General features: G+C 33.6%; 3 protein-coding genes across 8 annotated transcripts; 2 read left to right on the top strand and 1 right to left on the bottom strand.

Annotated features, from left to right (window-relative positions):
• Positions 1 to 2,625: 2,625 nt before the first annotated feature.
• LOC123898408 (mediator of RNA polymerase II transcription subunit 8-like) lies at positions 2,626 to 9,351 on the bottom strand. Of its 6 annotated transcripts, XM_045949352.1 has the most exons (12): positions 9,150 to 9,324; positions 8,200 to 8,297; positions 7,237 to 7,595; positions 7,029 to 7,153; positions 6,777 to 6,960; positions 6,195 to 6,308; positions 6,039 to 6,103; positions 5,243 to 5,539; positions 4,524 to 4,730; positions 3,708 to 3,761; positions 3,229 to 3,289; positions 2,626 to 3,142 (listed from the first exon to the last, which is right to left on the bottom strand). In XM_045949352.1, exons 3-12 carry the CDS (start codon positions 7,532 to 7,534, stop codon positions 2,943 to 2,945), a joined length of 1,605 nt encoding a protein of 534 aa, XP_045805308.1. In that variant the 5' UTR covers positions 7,535 to 7,595; positions 8,200 to 8,297; positions 9,150 to 9,324; the 3' UTR covers positions 2,626 to 2,942. The 6 variants fall into 6 exon arrangements, with proteins under 6 accessions (XP_045805308.1, XP_045805309.1, XP_045805310.1 ...); XM_045949353.1 differs by lacking the exon at positions 8,200 to 8,297 and having other exon boundaries at positions 7,237 to 7,665; positions 9,150 to 9,351; XM_045949354.1 differs by lacking the exon at positions 8,200 to 8,297 and having other exon boundaries at positions 9,150 to 9,340.
• Positions 9,352 to 11,975: 2,624 nt separating this feature from the next.
• LOC123897557 (E3 ubiquitin-protein ligase RDUF2-like) lies at positions 11,976 to 13,611 on the top strand. Its single transcript, XM_045948248.1, has one exon. It carries the CDS (start codon positions 12,157 to 12,159, stop codon positions 13,243 to 13,245), a length of 1,089 nt encoding a protein of 362 aa, XP_045804204.1. The 5' UTR covers positions 11,976 to 12,156; the 3' UTR covers positions 13,246 to 13,611.
• Positions 13,612 to 16,280: 2,669 nt separating this feature from the next.
• Positions 16,281 to 19,523, top strand: LOC123899516 (zinc transporter 11-like). Its single transcript, XM_045950664.1, has 2 exons — positions 16,281 to 17,978; positions 18,940 to 19,523. The coding sequence occupies exons 1-2, from the start codon at positions 17,333 to 17,335 to the stop codon at positions 19,329 to 19,331; spliced, it is 1,038 nt and encodes a 345-aa protein (XP_045806620.1). The 5' UTR covers positions 16,281 to 17,332; the 3' UTR covers positions 19,332 to 19,523.
• Positions 19,524 to 21,308: the final 1,785 nt, after the last annotated feature.

The following is a 21,308-nucleotide window of genomic DNA, read 5'->3' as shown; positions in this document are numbered from 1 at the left end:
TTTTAGTATAAACGTATCGAAAGAGACCACTAAAGTTCACAAAAGATCAACTGATGAATTAGAATACAACAATACCAAATTAGCCGATTCACAAACAAGAAAACGGGTTCGACCACCAGCTATGATAACTTAAGTCAAAATTAGCATTATTTGCCTTCATCCACTAGAAGGAATATAGTTTTGCTTTTTCCAACGGTTAAGGTATGGACTTCTTTGAATTTTTTAATAATCTATGATTGCGTTCGTTCCACACAACCCAAGCACAAAGGAGTCAAATTAGTTGCGAAAAGGAGTGTCGCGCTTTCATACCACCTGTCGAATAGTTAAACTGAATAAAGTGGTTTGATAGATTTTGTTGATTCGCCAACGAAAAATCAATCCAAGGCCGAACTAACATCCACGAAAGAACCAAAGGTTGTTGTAGGAGACAAACAAATAACGAGATGATTCGGCACATCCGCCCTCAAACACGCAGTAGTGAGCATCTAGAAGGATAATATTGTGGGTCACCAAATTTACTATTGTTGGCAAGCTGTTTCGGAAGACCCTCCATGTAAAGATTACCTTAAAAAAGAACTTGTATGTGCCAAATTAAATATTTTACTTCATCCAAAATAACAATATATGTATTAATTATTTAATAAATCTTTTTTGACACAATTATTTAATAAATTTAAAGAATGAATTTTTTTACTTATATTTTTTTGCTTGTATAGTAATTTGTTTCTTGTCTATATATATATATATATAGAGGGATCAAATTACACCGGGGTAACATTTGAGTAATGTTACCTTGCTCAATAACGCTTTAACGAATACAAATTTTACAAAATCCTCCGTTGGATTGAAAGCTTATATCGTATAGATCATCCATGTTGAATTTTACAAAAAACTAAAATCGTTTGATATGTTATTGAGACCGATGAAGATTAATGGTTTATGCGTTTTTATTGAATACCGTTAATCTTGATATATCTCAAAAACATATCAAATGATTTTAGATTTTTATACAATTCAACATAGATGATCTATACGATATAAGCTTTCAATCCAACGGTGGATTTTTTGTAAAATTTGTATTCGTTAAAACGTTATTGAGCGGTGTAACATTACTCAAATGTTACACCGGTGTAATTTGATCTCTCCCCATGTATATAGGCTTTTATATATATATTTCATCTAATATGTTCCCACTTCAACCGATTTTGTTCTTAATACGCATCATTAATCACATGAATTTAATTATTAAAAAAATACAATCGGTAAATGAATAGTACATTTTTATCAAACATGGTCTTATAATTAGGGACGGAGGTAGTATTTGATTAAAAATATATTTTATCAATTGAGCTAGAATTGTCAACGGTTTACTAACATGTTTAATTAGTATGAAATTAATTGTTTCTTCATATTGATACGAAATTGTCAGTGCCGTTAGTGATAACTCTCAACTGAATTAATAACCATGCGGGACATACAAGGTGGGGTTCTCATCTCCCAATCGCATTTTCTTTATATACATGAGACAAAAATCGAATCTCTGACTATGTACTTAAGAGACCGAGACTCTTCCCATTTTGTTTGTGAAATTTTTATTTATATATATATATATATATATGAGGTAGTTCAATATATTAGTAAAAAATCAGGTACTTTAACTGTGAAATCAATTTATTTTTTTAAAATTGAATATCTTCCATAAGCAATTTTAAATATTAATCATTCGAGTTTTATGACATCCAGATGAATGACAAACTTTACCTATGAGTTTTGACGTTGCTACTTGCCCAAATCATAGATTGAACTTATGATATTGATTAAATTAAAAGAGACTTATAGTATATCTCATCTAAACGCTTTTCGGGTGTAATCAATTTTTTTAAAGTGTAAAATATATTTTTTCTAACATCAAAAATCCTTTTTTAGCTTCCTTAATAAATGTCTTAACAGTACTTGTTAACATGTTTCAAAAATAAATTAAAATTTCACATCTCGACTAATTTAAGCTGTGAAGATCTTTTTGAAATGTATACTGGAAGTCAAAAATCCTAATTGAGATAAATTAGAAAGAAGAAAAAAAAGCTTAAGAAACAAATTCATTCCTTGAGTTAAATGTTACTTTTTTTGCTGGACCTGGCTGGAGTTAAATGTTGTGCAGGCAATTTATTGAGTTGCAAGTTGCAAGGACCTAACTTATCGTTAAGTGAAAAGATCTTACTGTTACTCACCTAGTTAAATACTCATAAATGTGGTATCACCCATCAATAAAAACAGCCATCAATTCAAGACACTCTAGCTTTTGTCAATAACAGAATTTGGTATAAGAAAAATGGGATCCAAATTGCCTTATGTAGAAAAAGCACACGGCTTAACGTAATTTTTAATCACAATCGTTAATTTAAGATCCGACGTCTCATATTACATATTGACAAAACAACAATAAAAGATACATCGACAGTAGAGTTCAATACATGGCGTCTTTTGTGTTAACAAAATGTGTTTCCTGATAAATAACTACTAGCATTTTGTAACTTGCAAAAATTGAGGTTTGAATTTAACTTGAGACAACTTTATTTGATGGTCAATTTTCTTAATAAAATAAATTTATATATATTGATATTCACATTCACGAATAAGTAAATTCCATACCAAAAAATTATGCAAATACAACTTATATGATTAGAGACTACATAGACATTTGATATATTATGGTACAGGTTCAAACCAACAATTCTTCACTCATTACCCTCTACAAAAACCCAAAAAGAATCCTATTTATCATTTTCCAGTTGAGTTATTTTTTACAATATCTAAACAGGCTGACAATCCAAAATTACAAAGAAAACAACAAAACAGTTTGCTTCAGTTTCTGTGAACCATGTTTCTAGGGCAACATTGTTTGATAATTCATTCTAAACTGAACCCAACCATGCTCAATCGTATCACTGTGGATTTTGTTGCCTCTGTTGAGAGAAATTTGGATGATTCTGTTGAGCGTTCTGAAGAGTCATCATGCCAGATTGTAGATTCTGAGCATTTGACGCCATGCCACCAAAAGCACCTTGTGAACTGTGTTGTTGTTGTTGCTGCTGTTGCTGTATGGACATCATACCACCAGGGTTTCCACCTCCCATGTTGAACACTGCAATGTAAACCCCAAGCAATGATGATTCAACAATAAGACAAGTAGAAGATAGAATAAATGACATCGAGGAATGAAGTTCATACTTTGATCACTCAACATTTGGGAAGGATGACTTCGCTGAGGATTGTTTCCGGATAATCCGTACTGAGGAAATGAAAAATGTAGAACAAATTTGAATGTTATCCTCGTATCATCAACAGTTAAGTGAGTTAACCAATAAGCAAGCTGAAACTTCAAAGAACTATTCATTCTATACTGATCATGAAAAACAATAAATGCATGACAATTGTGTTGTCTAGAAAAAGCGGAACAACTCCTAAAGTAACCCACTTGTTTCGATTATAGCTGTGCCCATACACTAATCATCGTCACGAAGTACAATGTGGATGCATAAGTCAACAAAATAGTGTCCAATCTCTAGCAAACAATGCCAAAAACATCATGGATATATCATTCACAATAAGTTCCTCAACTTCTATTCTAATCCTACAAAATATATACTCCAATAAAACCAACGGAAGTATTGACAGTACACCATATGCACAAAACATCAAAGACAGACCTGCATCCGTGGTAGAAGAGATTGTGAAGTTATCCCAGCTGAAATGTTAGGAATCTGCGATTATGAAGCAAAAATCATCATATAAGTAATAATTGTTGAACATAAGCAAATTAACAGTATAAGCAGCAATTGTCAAAAAAAAAAACAGTATAGGCAGCACAGGCAGATCATCAAAGATCAAGAAAGTAATATTTTCAAACAGGGTGATGAGCAGAGAAATGCAAGAAATAACATCCCCAAAACACATAAAGGTATTTGAGCTCAAGAGAACTGCAACAGGGTTTTAGAAAGCTCAATTTCCATTTAAATAAAAAAAATTGCCCAGTCAAGAATTAGCATCAGTTAAGTTAAATGTAATTCCATTTTCAACAAGAACATCTTCATCCCGGCTCATTTTCCTCATCCATTTTGCAATAGGGCAGCCAATATGATTAGCTATTTTCCATCTTTTAGCGATACGACTATACACTGGCCACACCGCAAACATAAACGATATATAGGCTCATTGTAATTAAATAACTAATATGGTTGATTATGCTATGTGAGCCATATTTAGTCTGTAATTACACGCCCCACACAGGACTGATACACGGGTATAATACAACTTCCCTCTGTCTGAAAAGAGGGTTAGCAAGAAACAAAAATATTAACCAACAGCTTTCTCAAAAAAAAAAAAAAATAACTAACACAAATACAAAGTAAAAAAAATTAGGTACAAATAAAAGTTAATTCCAAAAAAAGAGAAAACTCTATTAGGTGAGAAATTTTTTTGATGTTTACTTATTGGATTTAAATTATACGACATGCATATCATACCATCTGGGTATTTGGTGTTGTTTGAGCAGCACTAAATAATGCACTGTTAGCATGACCTGAAAACTGGCTTAAACGATTCATCTGATTTCCTTGATTGAGTTGGGTTTGACCAATGCCATGCTGCATATGTGCCGAAGAAAGCTGCCTACTCTGAAATTGTTGATGCCCAAGTTGTGGAGAAAATTGCATCTGATGTTGCCCGTGCAACTGTGGAGGAGAGAAACATACTATGAATAAGACTAATATAGTTAGCCGCTAATATGTCCATGCATGTATTTATATCCTCCGGATACCAAGTTTTCAAAAAAAAAAAAATGTATTTATATCCTCAAGTTATTACTTTTTTATCATTTGATCATTCAGAATTTACTAGTATCCTTCTGAAACAACACACACACATCTAAGTGCATAACGAGACACGATAGTTAAGAGTAAACCTATTAGAAGAAAAATTAATTTAGTGAAGCACTAATTCCTGGTTAACCAAGGCCAACCGGCCAATCAGGCTTTCAAAAGTATAGTTGTGTTTGAATAGAATACAAGTTAATGTTGATAACCACTTCTGATACATGCTCCAGAGTGCATTGCTTCTCCAAAAAATGATTATCAGACATAAGGAAGTTAGAAAACATATATTTAACAATATAATTTAACTAGTCCTTTAGGTCATTTCAAGGTTGTATTCACTCAATGCAGAATACTTATTTTGAAAACGTTACCTGCCCCAGTCCTTGCATTGTAGATTGCCTGAACTGTTGCTGCTGAGCAAGAATTTGCTGTTGCTGCTGTTGAGACTGCTGCATCATTTTCTGTCGTTGCTGTTGTTGTGTTGTTGGCTGTTGCTGCTGAAGTTGTGGGGTTTGCTGCTGAGGAGATGGCGTATTCATTATAGTTGTAGAAGACCTAGGTGAATTGGCATATGGAATTGGTGAAGCTGTTGTATTGTCAAAAGAAGTGGTGCTGGTTGCAGCAGAAGGAGATGCAGCTGATCTTCCCAAAAGTTGTGATCCTGAGGTCTACATTAGCAATAATGTGAGAATATTGAACAATTTACAACTAGAAGAATCAATGCTTTTCATAATTTCAAACCGCCAAATGAAGTAACTAGTTCTCAGTCCATAGGTTTAAAAATTCAGCAATGAGGACAGAGCATGAAAGATAAATATCAAAATAGGCAAGGAAAAATAAGGCTAGCTGAAGAATCAACCATGCAGTGTCGCTTAAAGCGGCTGTGCAATTTAACAAATTTTAATGTCCTTCAAGTTCAACCTATTAAGGGTCAGCTGGGCTCACAAATATAAAAGTAAAATATGAGACTATGGCACAGGAATATTTCAAATCACAAAACTGGATATGCAAAGGTTGAATGCAAATAATGTTGAAGCAAGAAAATCCAAAATCATAACTAATCACAATTCACATGTACTGTTTATTTACAGTATTAAAAAAACAAGGGTGAAGAAGACAGTCAAATATCCGTTTATAAAACCTTCATGGAAATGTGAATGACCTGACCTGTAACAACGAATTCTGGCCACCCATACTGTTTGATGACAGTGGAGTATTCTTCATATACACATCTGAAAGTAATATATATATATAAATGTCATTTGGGGTCAAAATTATAAAATCCATAATATTTTAGAGATGGAGTTAAGAAGAGTGATTTACTATTGTTAGACCCGTCAGGAAAAGATTGTGCACCCTCGTTGACAGGATATGCATCTGCCAAATGCATTGGAAGTGAAGCAGTTGTACGCCTCTGGTCTGCAGGTATCCGTAATTCTGCATGAAGTTCCATTATATCCAAATGATCATCATATAGAACACGAACTTGGAGAGTGACTGACATGACAGTTTATTAAGTTCAACAAAAAAAAAAAGCTTTCTTCAAAGCAAGCCAACCAATAGCACCTTCTTGTACTCAAGAAGTCCTTATGAATTACACTACATCTAATGCAAACAGTGTACAGATGTATAATAGCAGAATTATCCATATGAAAGCAATCTCAGATCTCAATATGTATGTAGAACCAGAGTGATAGTTGGTTGTGATATCTATGTATGTATGTATGTATGTAGTATGTAGTATGTATGTATGTATGTATGTATGTATGTACATACTAACTACGAGACGTATGTACGTACGTACATAAGTTATGTATGTATTTACTAACTACGTACATATGTATGTATGTATGTATGTATTTATGTATATTTTGAATAATATAAGGCATCAGGTGAAATCATTACCTTCACCAATATTGACGGCGGCTCGGAGTAGATTTTCCTGTTCTTGAATTTTGGCAGCCTGACCCTTGTCGAGAGTGGGGGCAATGGCAGGGCCTTGACGAGTTCCAAAGCAATAAGCTTTACGAGTGTCTGCCAATACTTTCTCAGCACCTTCACAGGCTGCGGCAATCATATCAAGTCTAGCCTGCAAAACGGAATGAAGAATGAAGAGGGAAGAGGGAAGGAAAGTGTGAAATGGAAAGTGGAAAGGACCTTCAACTTGTCAATTTGAGTGGGAATTGGGAGGTTCTGCATCCCCTGAAGCAGTTGATCTCTCTTGGAGGTGTCCTCCGTCTCCATTTCAGGGAGTAGTTTTGTGGAGAGCATAACAGGCAGTACTGAGAAAACATTATAATGGTAATTTGAAATGTGAATGAAAAGCATACAGTATATATGAGATATTATAGATATACACTCGTACTTGTAGCATTATCGGCATTGACATTCTTGGGATGGACTATGAATGCCTTGGAGACCTTCTTGATATCATCAACGATGTTGAAGAGTTCGAGGTTGACCATGGAATACTGACCCAGAATATCTTGCCATTTGGGAGTGGTGTTAGTGCGAGCATATGCATCGAAATCTTCCAGAATCCTCGATATGGCTTTGAACAGACTGATAGCACGCGTCTTTACTTGTTCTAGGTTTAACTGCTGCTGCACTGCCTGGTTCAATCTCTCCTGCTGCTGCTGCTGTTGCACCAACTCACCTTCCATTCTTCCTCCCTTTTCTGTTTCCTTCTTGCTCCACTCTTAGACCACAAACAAATATACAGTACTGCAGAATAAAAGGTTAATCACGCATCAGAGCAGCAGCACCTACTACAGTAGCCATGATTATCCTATTCCTATAGCAACAAAAATCCCGTAAAAAAAACTGTCAGAAAAATAATTTGTAACAGAAAAATGTGACACAGTTTCCCAACATAATCCAAATTCAAATGTCAAATCCTTCATTTTTGAATCCACAACATCATTCATTTGATAATACTAGCATTTCATTCACATTGACAGGAAAGTGACTATAACGGCATAATAATGATTACATAGTACTTAAGCTGATAACTTAAAATAAAGGCAAGAAATTACAAAATAATTAGTTCTCATTACAAGCAAAAAAAATCATTTATTTTTCTGTCCAAATGCTATAGGTCACCAAGAAAGACTCTAATCCAAATTAAAACATGGATGGACATAGATATCCTAAAACCCAGCATCAATGACTACTTTCATATATTATTCCAACATCTAATTCAACCAAAACATAACAATAGCCCAAATTTCTACTTTCTACATGCACAGCTTTTCCAAAACAATCCACACTGAACATCTAACAAACAGCTTATGTGCAATCAAAGACTGAAAAATGTGGGAATGATCACCATGAACAAATTAGAAAAGATAAAGATGAAGCCCTAATTCTTAAATCTTCCCCTTTCTTTGTCCAGCGAACTCTCCTTTAGTTTGGACCTTCACTTTCCTAGATGCATTCAATGAGACGAGATTTAGCTTCTCTTGTTTTGAACCAAAAATTCAAGGGGATTTTTACACCCTAAAGAAACAGAAAGAACACGGGCTTTTCTTTTGCAGGGAAAGCAGCGGAAGAAATACAAGATGCTACCGAACTGAAAAAGACGATGATGGATGGCAACTCGTGCCATGTGACACCTTAATTTTTTCTGTTTAATCTAGACCACTAATTCTTATTCTATAATTGTTCTCATTTCTCACTATAACAATATGTTCTCACTGTAGTCGTCCCCGATATATATAAAACTTACTTTTAATCAATTCAAAATTAACTTTCAAACACAACCATTTCGTAAAGAACATGGCATGTAATTTATTGAACTAAAAATCTTCCACAAATATAAAATGGTAATAAACCAATAGGCACAATTTTGAACTAAAAATGTGTCACAAAATCACATTTTCAACTCTCACAGTTTGAACTCTCACACTCACTAAAATCAACAAACACAATCAGCAAACACTAAAACTCACAGTCTCACACTAAAATCAACAAAACTCACTTACCATCTCATGCTAAAATCACAATCTCACATTAAATTAAAAAGTTCAAATCAGAAAATTACAATCTTCAAATCAGTTCAATATTCAAGTCAGTTCAAAATCACAATCTTCACACCAAAATCACAATCTCGCACTAAAATTAAAAAAATCAGTTCAAAATCATTCATAAAAGAACAAAACAACATTCAAATTGCTTCACAAAATTTTCAAGAAAAAACTCATCCATTCAAAATCAACAATGTGCTGTTGAATAGAGAGTGGGAGAGAGGGATGACAAAGTTTGTCTACGTTGCCTTACCTTTCCAAAAACAGAGAACCGACGCGGAGACAGAGAAGTTGCCGGAGACTCGCCGTCGCCGCCGGTGAGCGTCTTGGAGGGAAAGGAGCGTCGCGCCGTCGCGTTTCAGAGAGAGGGAGATTTTAATCTGTGAGAGCTGCTTTTTTTTTTTTTTTTTTACGAAGAGAGTTGCTTTTTGTTGTTCTTTCGATAATCGCTTTTTGGTATAATTAAATACTTAAAAATAAACTTTCATCTATGAGATTTTTAATTGTGTTTAGATCGACTTATTTTTTTAACTTCTGCAAAACAGTTTATGCAAATAAATAAATTTTTATGTATTATTATAAGTTTTTTAAAGAAGTTTATGAGAAAATATCTTATAAAATATAATTTTTATTAACATAAAAATTTATTTATTTGCATAAGCTATTTTTATAAACTTAAAAATAAGTTAACCCTTAAATATGTACGAGCCGAGACCTAAGATTCGAACCTCTGACATTCCACTTGTTCACTTTTAACAACTATCTCGATTTTCCTCGATATCAGAATTCTAAAAACCACGACGTGGTTTAATGTTCCTAGCATTGAAGAATGCATCTAATATCATACAAGTATTGATATGCTTCATTGTTCCTTGGATCAAGGGCGCATTCAAATTAGATATGCATCGTCACCTATCTCCGATTTTTGTTACCACGAACTAGTTGCTCAAATAATTTATTAGCTATAAATTTCATATTTAAAATGAATAAGTAGGACGTCTAAGGTTCGAATATCAGTTCCTGCATATATAATGTAATGTTTCTACCGATTAGCCATGAATGGTTTCATTTTTAAGTTAAAGTAGTCGTGTATTCATCTGCTTGGGTCTATATGCATTTTAGTTTGGTAGATCATTGTTGTGTTGTTTTTGCAGTGTGTGATGAGATGTTTTCATATTCTTTTTACGATGAGTTGGTTTGTTTTCAATGTTATGTTGACTTTTATTCTTTTATAGTCTTGACACATCTTGTGCTTTGAATAGTTACATCAAGGCAAATGCTAACATGCGTCCTTGGGACACATGATAAGCAATTCAATATAAAAATATTTTTCTCAAAAATTGTGCATTCAATTTTTCAAAAGTCAAACTATTGTGTTTTTCAATGCAATAATTCTTCTTTAGGTTCATTAACATGACACACATTAGCAATACACTTATATTAATATCATTTCTTATGGACGTCGAACACGTCATGTCAATGTTAAAGTTGTTGGTGGGATTGATAGGTACTTACAAATACTTTGACACTCAAGTTAGTACTTAGTAAGATGTGTAAAGTGGAAGATATTAAGTTGGAAGATCTATACTTACGAGGAAGGAGTATACATAAAATGTCATTGATAGGAACTTGAGGGATCTCGTCAAAGGTAGGAGGGAATCAAAATCATCAAGATTTTGATTAGCCATAAAATACTATAGTTTATTGTACGGACGTTATAGTGGGATTATGCTCGTTGTGACTTGATGGATAAGCAACACCATAAAAATGGACAAATTAAGGTTTTGGACTACGCATACGGCGGACATGAACCTAAATCTAATCCAGAAAAATTTCTTTAAAAAAAGGCATGAGGAATCAAGACCACCAAAATTTTGATTACCCATAAAATGCTTCGGCTTATTGTACGGACCTTAGCTTTAATAACCAATATATTCAAGTTAGTAATATGTGTGAAGTGAAAGATATTAAATTGGAAGATCTATGTATTGCAAAAAAAAAAAAAAGTTGGAAGATCTATATCTGAATACTTAATATAGGTGTGTGCTTAGCTAATGTCATTGATAGTGGGGAGGAAATCAAAGGATCATCATCAAAGGCATGAGGGAATCAAGACCATCAAGATTTTGATTAGCCATAAAATGCTCTAATTTATTGTACGGACGTTACAACGAGATTATGCTCGTTGTGATTCGATGGATAAGCAAACCATCAAAATAGATAGATTAGGGTTTTGAACCGCGTATAATGGTGGACATAAACCTAAATCTAATCCAGAAAAATTTCTTTAAATAAAATGGCAAAAATATGACCATATATAACTTTCAAAAATGAAATTCAAATATCATACGAAATGATTAATTAATAATAATACTATTTTCTCACAAATTTTTCTTATAACCAAGTATAAAAAGTAAATCAAACAAAAAAAAATACAGTACAGCATAAGAGAATTTTTTAATTCTTTTTAGTAAAAAGAAAAAGGACAAACACGAAAAAGGCACAGAAGAATAGAGAGGTGGAGTCCAGTTGTGATTGTGAGTGAATCAATAGAGATAGAGCAGCAAGACAGGTGCATGGTTTATGGTCCAGGTCCTTGTGGGCTGTCTCATCTAATCTAATCTAAGGTTAATAATTAAAATTAATGAACTAACCATGCCACTTGTTGTGTATTCCTATTCCACCCTAACTATTTCCATTTCAACCTTCAAAATCAAAATCAAAATTGACGTCTTGGTCTCATTTCTATGTATTCTTAATTAATCCATTCCATTAACTCGTGGGCCATTTTTAATTATTAATCAACTTTAATCAATCCTAATCACCCGATTAGCCTGCCTGCATGATCCTACTTAGTAAATCCCTAACTCATTTCATATCTTTTTTTGATTCTTAATTCATTCCTCCATATCCGGTCCCATGATTTTATTTCCTAATATTCTTTATTCAATTATTGAAATTTCAATCAAACCCATTTAATAAATTAACTAATATACTAATATAAAATCAGAAATTGCCATGTATTTTCCAGCAGAGACAGTGTATCCACATATATTACCCTACAATAGTCCTTAGGTTGAGGTATTGGTTTTGTTCTTGTAGTTGAAAAACGCGTAGTTAAAATTTCTTAAGACCCTTATATTCAACCTTTCTCTCTTTATTCTTCATTCATCTCACACAAACTAAACCCAAAAAAAAAAAGAAAAAAAAAGTCTAAAACGCTTTCAATTTCTCTCCGAGTCAACTCGTTTGCCAACTAAATGAACTCGGACACGTTACCCTCCTCCACGGCGTCGTTTTGGTGCTATAGTTGCACCCGTTTCGTTCATCTCTTAGACCATAACGACGTCGTTTGTCCACACTGTCAAAACGGTTTCGTTGAAGAGATTCACGCCGGTAATTCTCCGGCGGTTTCACTTTTCGCCGACGGCATTCAAGCTTCCAGGAGACAAAATTCCCGCCGGAGACGTCGTAACGCTGGTGGAAGCCGCTCACCTTTTAATCCTGTGATCGTTCTCCGTGGACCTAGAGAAGATGGCACCGGCGGTGGCGGTGGTGGTGGTGCCGGTGGAGTTGAAAACGAAGGGAGTAGCTTTGAATTATACTACGAAGATAGCAACGGTAACGGTAACGGCACCGATCTACGACCACTTCCGCCGAATATGTCAGAGTTATTACTCGGTTCTGGATTCGATCGGTTGTTAGAGCAATTCTCACAGATCGAAATCAACGGTTTCGGTAGAGCGGAGAATCCTCCGGCGTCAAAGGCGGCGATAGAATCAATACCAACGGTTGAGATCGCCGAAGCAGAAATAGAAGCCGAAACTCACTGTGCGGTTTGTACAGAAGCGTTTCATCTTGGTTCGGAAGCGCGTAAGATGCCTTGTAAACATCTTTATCATTCCGATTGCATTCTCCCATGGCTTTCGATGCGAAATTCGTGTCCGGTATGTCGGCACGAGCTACCGTCCGATCAAAATCCTTCGGAGAGTGTAATATCCGGTCAGATCAACGATGAATCCGTTGGATTGACGATATGGAGGTTACCGGGAGGTGGATTTGCGGTTGGGAGATTTGCCGGTGGTCGGAGAGCCGGCGAGATTCAGTTACCGGTTGTTTACACGGAGATGGATGGCGGTAATACTAATGACTCAAATGAAGATTCTAGAAGATTCTCTTTTGCAGTTGGAAATGATAGAGTTAGAGAAAGACGTGGAATTCGAAGAATTTTTCGAAATTTCTTTTCCTTTTTCGGTAACGTTAATTTAAATCGTAGCTCTTCTCGTTCATTGTTTAGTAGAAGCTCACGTAGTAGAAGAAGCAGAACTACTTGGGTTGCAGAAGAATGATTTGGATTTCTTCCGAGTCACCGTCTTTTACAATGAATAAAATCGCGAGAGGTGGCAGACGGAAATGGATTCCCTACCGTCACTATTTGACCGCAGGTTAATAAAAACATACAATACCTGAAACGTGGTGATGAATTATGGAACAAGTTTCATGTGGGATGAATAATTTTTGGAAAGAATGTTATTAATTTAATTTAAATTTAAAATTCTTACTGTAAATAGCAAAGAGTTGCTATTAGTTTAGTAGATGATGGTCATTGAAAGGTGCAAGATAAAGATTGTAGTTGTTCTTGGTGAAGAAGCCATGGTTATTGAATTTCTATAGTTATTAATTAGTTTAATCAATTATTTAGTTGATTCGTTTAATGTTTATATTATGCACACACATTCTTTAAGATTGTTAATGCTATTACACAATTTGTGACATTCTTTCAAGAGGAGTCTTAGGTGTGAGATGAATTTGGATGACTAGATTTTGTATTCATGTAATTGGGACATGTGACCTAGTGATCTTGGACAACATTAGTTTTAGATTTTAACTTTTGTTTTATGATAAAAAACAGAATTTGAATTTGAATAGTTCGACATTGATTCAATAGCCATTGATGTTTCAAACGTATGAATGCCGATTCAATAGTCATTGATGTTTCAAACATGTGAACGCCGTGCATTGCAAATTGTATCTGTATCAATAAGAACAAGAATTTGGATTCTTACTACAGTTAGAGATCAAAGCATATTAGAGATTGTTTGATCTCAAACAGTTAAAAAAACATAAATTTTAACTTTTACTCTCGTTATAATTTAAAATACCGAACTTAAATATAGACGATCTTTATCGAACGACTATTGATATTCGAATGGACGGAGGTGTGCTTTCAATTATTTGTTGGAAGCTAGCTATTGTATTCTAGATGGTGCTTGTTGGGAATGTGGTCGGGTTGGTGGCAAAACGATGATGACACATTTGACACTCCACAAACCATGCGTTTCATGATTTAGTCCATCCTCTCTGTCTATGTTTTTTTTAACACCTACTTGCTTAATCATGGACCTAGTAGTTGCTAAAAGATAAAGGTTGTTTTCCATGTTCCCTGTTTGGCTTTTAACTTTTAGTACTCTTTTGGTTTTGATATGTTTGGTTAAGCAGCCTTGAGGTTGGGGTGATATTAAAACTACTTGACTAGTTGGCATCAAGGTTTCTAGGGAGGGCCTCTCTGATTTTTCATCTGTTGCCATAACTGTATCCACTGTTCATACTTCAATATATTCAAAAGTACTATGGTTGAAACCACTTGATATTAGAGCTGATTTTCGAATCAGATTAGGCGATTCAGGTGGACTAAATACTGAAGGCGAAAAAAAAGGGTACTATGCTATATTATCAAGTGTATTGTCAAAATTGTAACGATTCATTGTAATTATGACAATTTCACAGTTAATTTAAATAAACATTAATTGTTCACGATTATGTCGGGTTGTATTGAATTTTGGCATTCACATTTGAGGCATTCGGCTAACTAAAGTTGAATCTTTTTTATTTTTTATATTAACTTTCGTTTTCAGGAGAAGGGGACACCGATATATTAGGATTTGACCACGAGATAAATAAAGTCCAACCAACAATTGTTCCTACTAGAAATCGAATTCAAGTTCTTCCGAACAATTCATCTTAAAGAGAAGTCATTAAACTTGAACCTAATGTAATACTAGTAGTTAACTAAAGTTGAATCTTTCCTACCATTATACTTGGCCAATGTTTTTAGGGAAACAACTTTTTGCCATGTTTGACTCACAATCACAAAGCAAATTTTTAATAGTATTGTGTTGAGGAAAACAGCACACCCCAAAGATTAATTTACATGTCCAAAATTATTTGAGATGCATAACACACATGACTACACCGCAAGGAAATTAAACAAGAAATACACAAAGATTTATGTGGTCTGATATTTTTTGTCTATATCCACTGAAATAATTTAAACACGTATTCATTAGTATATCTCAAGAACATGGTTGTCAGGTGTGTGCATATTCAATAGTGAAGTATGGCCCAACCAGATTAAATGAAAACAATATCTTAATTTCAAACAACACAATTGTAAGTCACAAAATTGATGAACATGAATATGGGATAAGGGACCCTTCAACAGCAACCCATTAGAATAAAATATTGTTTTTTGGAATTTCGAAAATTGAGGATTACATAGGGATAAATTGCATATTAGGTCACTCTCTTTATAAGACGTTTCACGACGGTGTCAAAAATTTATGTAAAACAGACGATAATCACAACATTCTCAATAAATAAAACAGTTCGAATTACTGTTTCGGTTTAATACTATATAATAGCAAAACCGTTCTAAAATTACACCTTCTATGGTACGGAGACCATTCTAATATGACACGATGAGCACTCAAATATGGCATGATGACCACTCGAAACCGAAGAGACAAAAAATAATTAAAAGAAGAAGCAAAGTGAAGAGAAGAGTAAAAAATAGAAAAGTTTTGATAGTGAGTGGAAATATTTCTACCACAATCACAAGGGAATATTTCTACCAAATTAAATTATTTGGCAACAAGATTTTTGTGATCAAATACTTTCAACTTCAAAATCTGCAAAGATGCAAAATGTTGTAATTTCTTTTGTCCAGCATGATGTAACTGTGAGTAAAAGAAGTATATGATGGTTTGGTATAGACTATAGAGGGTGGAAATATATATCTTAGGGGGTGGATCTAACATTACTCCATTAATTCTAAGAGAAATTTTGTTGGTGGGCCTTATATATGGGCTACTATTTACAAGTATTTGCTTAGTGCCTATAATATATATTTTTTAATAAAGTTTAATGACTAGAATATGAAATTTGATTAATATATTGACTAATATTATGTCCTTTTCCATAAGTTAACTCCGAAATATTAATTTAGAACTCCCATGTACTGGATCCAGATTATAATCCACACTTGACCATATATATATTTCAATATTTTTTTTAATTGAAAAATAATTAATATTGTTATCTTGGTGACTCTTGCTAGCATACCTAGCTGAAGGTAACCGTGAAGCGACGGATATTGACATCCTCTCTCTATCTCTCCCAATTACAATAATCAAAACGGTGTGCTAATATACAATATCATCAAAATTACATCATCTCATCTCTTTGGGTACGTATTATATGTATGTATAATTAAACAAGTAAATCAATGAATGATATTTTAAAACTTATTACGGTCTCCACTTGTGTTGAAAATTTGGAATGTTGATTACAAAAGTGTGTAACTTGCTATTCATATTCTAAATGTTATGCTATAGAGTTAGTCAAATGTCATTTAAACATAAATGTTAAATGTGTGGTGTGAAATTACATTGTATATTCCATGAAGCTCCTCACATGACTTCTATTCCTCTTATGCCACGTTCCATATATATGAGTTTCTTTCCCTACTAGACTTTTGTAGTTCTTTTCTTTTGGTCTTTTTTCTTTTTCTAATTTTTTTTTTATTATGCTTTTACTTCTTCGAACCCTAAAACAAGTAATACAATTTCTTTTAAGTTGGACCGAGATTTGATGCAATTATTGCATGATTAAAATTGAACAATTTCTATTTTAAACTTGATAATTTTATTTTAAAAAAAAATATAAAATTTGTTTGGAATCTAACACGTCTGATCAAGATCAAACGATCGCGCAGTTTGTGACGGCCGCAGATCCATTTTTCGCATGCTTGTGTTTAAGAAGAGGCCAACCTAATCATAGTTGTGGTGCAAGTGTAGTACAAACGCGGCAATAAACAAATTCTTAAAAAAAGTCAAAGTTGTAGTACAAAATAATACAACGTACTACAATGTAGTGGAATATTACTGTTGTACTAATTCATTCATGTAGTAGTACTATTTATTTCCATATTAGTTAATTAATCATCATCAAATAACTATTGGTACTATATACACATGCAAATGAATACTACAAAAAAATAATTTGTAAATAAGTACACATATATACCATCAATAACAGACAGAAGACAGAAGAATAGTACATTACAAAATATTACTAGCTTAGTACAATATTTCATACATGGCTTCCTCCAAAACCAAAACCCTAAAGTCAACGTTCCTTCTTTTATGTCTCTTAGCCTCCTTCATCTATCCAATCAATTCCCATGGAGGAGGACATGATGATTCTGACACCGACCATGACTCTTCCGATTCCGATTCCGACAACATAAACTTACGTTCAAAGAGTTTAATCCTTGTTAAAATATGGTGTTTAATCATCTTATTTGTATCCACTTTCATAGGTGGTGTGTCTCCTTATTATTTCCGATGGAATGAAGTTTTTCTTCTCTTAGGGACACAATTTGCTGCTGGTGTTTTTCTTGGAACATCTATGATGCATTTTTTAAGTGATTCAAATGAAACTTTTGGAGATCTTACAACAAAAACTTATCCTTTTGCTTTCATGTTGGCATGTTCCGGATATCTTTTAACGATGTTTGGTGATTGTGTGGTGGTTTATGTGACAAGTAATAGTCAAAGGGAAGCTAAAGTTGAGGAACTTGAAGGTGGAAGAACACCTCATGAAGGAGATGGAACTAATGAGTTGGCTATGGATGAGAGTAACGTTGCATTCATGAAGACTACTAATCTTGGAGATACTATTTTGCTTATTCTTGCACTTTGTTTTCATTCGGTTTTTGAAGGCATAGCTGTTGGAGTTTCAGGTTTATATTTGATTCCTTATCTCTCCCCTTTAATTTGGCTTTGTTTCCTATTTTTTGTGTGTATTTTTGTGTACCCACACCAACATTTTTACACCTACGCGACACAGTAGCTAGTTAATGAATTGCTTAATTCAGATGAGTAGATGTTTAATTTAATTCACGACTAAAATTTTAGTTGATTCAACTATATGATTTAACCACAATTTTTAACGTGAATTGAATTAACTATCTACTCGACTGAATCAATTATATTTTAACACATGATTAATCAGGTGTCGTATATGTATGAAAAAATGGGTGTCTATGAAGTATTTGGTACGATATGAGATGTGACTTTGTATCTCAAGTTTTAGTCTTTACACATATAAATGAGATGTGACTTTGCATCTCCAAGTTTGGTATGTAGTATTTGTTGAGTGGAGAGTTGGTCATATAGTCTACCTTTGCATTTGAATGGACTCTTCTTTTCTTTTGTATGGATATGGTACAAATGCTAGAAGTAAACGCATACTTATGGTAATTGATCTTACATTATGGCTCATATGGAATAGTATGCATAGTTGTAGAACTTTCAAATAAGCTAGTGTGAGATATCTTTGAGGCTATTGAATTCATTTTTATAAAACCGACTTTTAAAGTAAAAAGTGTCATTTTAAATCTAATTCATTCTTACAAAATCAGTTTATAATGTAATTCAAGAGTGTCACTCTATAAAGTCATTTTAGCGTCCATTTTTATTTGATGTGACACTTGAGTTTTTCTCAATACATATATCGATTAACAACTTAATCATTTGGATATTTCAAAACAAGTAATCATATTATATATTTACCTGTATAGACTGGTAATTCAGAACGATTCATTAGTAGAAACTCATTAATCACTTGAGCTCGATGTCTTGTTTATAATAATAACGAAATTTGTTTAAACTAATACTGCTAATATACAAATTAATGATCAGGTACTAAAGCGGAAGCATGGAGGAATTTATGGACAATATCATTACACAAAATATTTGCTGCAATAGCAATGGGAATTGCATTACTTAGATTGTTACCAAAAAGACCATTAGTAACAACAGCAGCATATTCATTTGCATTTGGTATCTCAAGTCCAATTGGTGTTGGAATTGGAATTGCAATTGATGCAACAACAGAAGGAAAAACAGCAGATTGGATGTATGCAATATCAATGGGAATTGCTTGTGGTGTTTTTGTCTATGTTGCTATCAATCATTTAATGTCTAAAGGCTTCAAACCTCAAAGGAAGAGCAATTTTGACACTCCTTGGTTTAAGTTTCTTGCTGTTGTTTTTGGTGTTGCTGTTATTGCAGTTGTCATGATTTGGGATTAATGATTATATTATCATTATCTTTATGTTTTTCTATGATTGATCATATTGTTTGATTTTCTATATACAATATTGTATGTGTGTGTATATTTGACAATGTTTGGAACTTTCTTTAATTTTTCTTTATGGAACTATATGGAAGCCAATGTGTTTGGAATTTCTTTGTATAATAAATCCCTCAAATTTCATGTTATATACTGCACTATTAAGTAACAATAGTGGCTATGTTCAAGGAAAATACTGCACTATTATTTTTTTATACTGCACTATTAAGTAACAATTTATGGCTATGTTCAAGGAAAATAAAGTGACCCAACTAAATCAACACACATTAAGCAACAACATGCGGCATAAGGCTATTGGAAAAAGCACACACACACAGACACAGTAACAACATAAAAAAGTAGGATTTCAAGAACACATTCACTCCACCGACCACCGCAAACAACAAATCAACACTAACCTAAAAAGAAAAAAAAACAAAAACAAATCAACAACATAAAATCTTGTTCTAAATTTAAGGTTATTTTACTTATTGTTAAATTTTTCTTCTATTTTAATTGTTAATTTTTTTATTAGTTTGTTAATTTGTGATTTTATTTGAGAATTGTTAATTATCTCTTTTCTTTTAATTGATATGCATTGACGGTGTAAAAAAGTTTTACACGATCGTCCAATAAATAACCATCATTTTGCCATGTCATGTTAAGAAAGTGGGGTGAAGTGGGATGATGTGGCGGAAAACATGGTTGGTATTGGTTGACAATGTAAAATTATTTTACACCGTCGGTGCATATCAATTAAATTCTATTTTTTTTATCAAGGGTCCATTTTTAACATTTAAGTCGGGCATCCAAATCATCGAGACCGGCCCTAATAATTACATTAATTTAGTTTTTGAGGATTTCTAATTGTTATTTGAAGCAGTAAAGTTAAAAGTTAAATGGGTTTGATGAAATTAATAGAAAAACAAATATATATCATAATTAATGCATATATCCATTTTTGGTAGAATTGTTTAGGACATGTAAGTTAAGTTTGGAATGATCACAAGACATAAAATAGTTTTTGGGTGTTTGCAAGCAGCACATGCTTAAGATTTTCTTCTTACTATCTCTATTGATGAATTATGCCAACATATGTCACCAGTGGAGTATCGTACTATTCTTAAATATCAACTCATGATTCCTTTATTTTCCACTGATGAGGTTTGCTCAGTTTGTCGTTGGGAGCGTATGGATAATTGTGGGGAGCACGCCGTACATTGTAGAGAGCTTCCAGACTTCAAATACAGAGACGACTTTGTTCACGATGTCCTTTTGTGAAAAAAAGGCGCTTGTGAACTTTTAACCGATCCATGTGACGAACAGGGCCGGCCCAACATAATGTAGGGCCTAAAGCGAACATTTACATGGCGTAATAAAAAAATATTTATAAGAAAAATCAAATGTAAAATTTATATTTATAAAAAAATAAAAAATAAAAATTTTGGTAAGAAAACTAAAAATGGTCGAGTGGGCGGTGGCTTGGGCCCTTGGAGTATGCTCCTCTCAAGGTCTCAGGTTCGATTCTCACTGGTGCCAATTTCGGTGGGCCAAGTCCATACAGAGCAAAAAAACTCTGGCTTTAAAATGGGGCCCCCGCAAGTGGGCGGTGGGATTGGTCCCCTTGGATTAGTCGGTCCTAAGGCCGGATACCAAGTTTTCAAAAAACAAAAAATGCATCGATTATATTTGTAATGAAATTAATATTTATTACTCATAGAACATAAAATATACTATTAGAGAAAACTTCTATAATATGAACAAAATAAAATAAAAATGATCTTTATTTTATAATATTGGGTTAATAGGTCTTTACCCCCCTGCAATATGGCCGATTTTTGCTTTACCCCCCTGCAAAATATATTTTTTTGATTACCCCCTCGCAATATCAAGATTCTATCAATTACCTCTCTGAGTTGACAACGGGGATGCTGAC

This window comes from Trifolium pratense, linkage group LG7 (genome assembly GCF_020283565.1).
Source record: "Trifolium pratense cultivar HEN17-A07 linkage group LG7, ARS_RC_1.1, whole genome shotgun sequence".
Classification (NCBI taxonomy): domain Eukaryota; kingdom Viridiplantae; phylum Streptophyta; class Magnoliopsida; order Fabales; family Fabaceae; genus Trifolium; species Trifolium pratense.
This window is presented reverse-complemented; position numbering and strand designations above follow the sequence as displayed.

Bases quoted from the DNA above. Each gene is read 5' to 3' on its own strand.
- LOC123898408 (XM_045949349.1), bottom strand. From the start codon at position 7,534: ATGGAAGGTGAGTTGGTGCAACAGCAGCAGCAGCAGGAGAGATTGAAC. The intron at 6,104-6,194 runs GTAAATCACTCT...TATTACTTTCAG, and splicing joins TCCTGACGGGTCTAACAATA to ATGTGTATATGAAGAATACT. The intron at 3,143-3,228 runs GTATGAACTTCA...TTTACATTGCAG, and splicing joins CCAAATGTTGAGTGATCAAA to TGTTCAACATGGGAGGTGGA.
- LOC123897557 (XM_045948248.1), top strand. From the start codon at position 12,157: ATGAACTCGGACACGTTACCCTCCTCCACGGCGTCGTTTTGGTGCTAT.
- LOC123899516 (XM_045950664.1), top strand. From the start codon at position 17,333: ATGGCTTCCTCCAAAACCAAAACCCTAAAGTCAACGTTCCTTCTTTTA. The intron at 17,979-18,939 runs GTTTATATTTGA...ATTAATGATCAG, and splicing joins CATAGCTGTTGGAGTTTCAG to GTACTAAAGCGGAAGCATGG.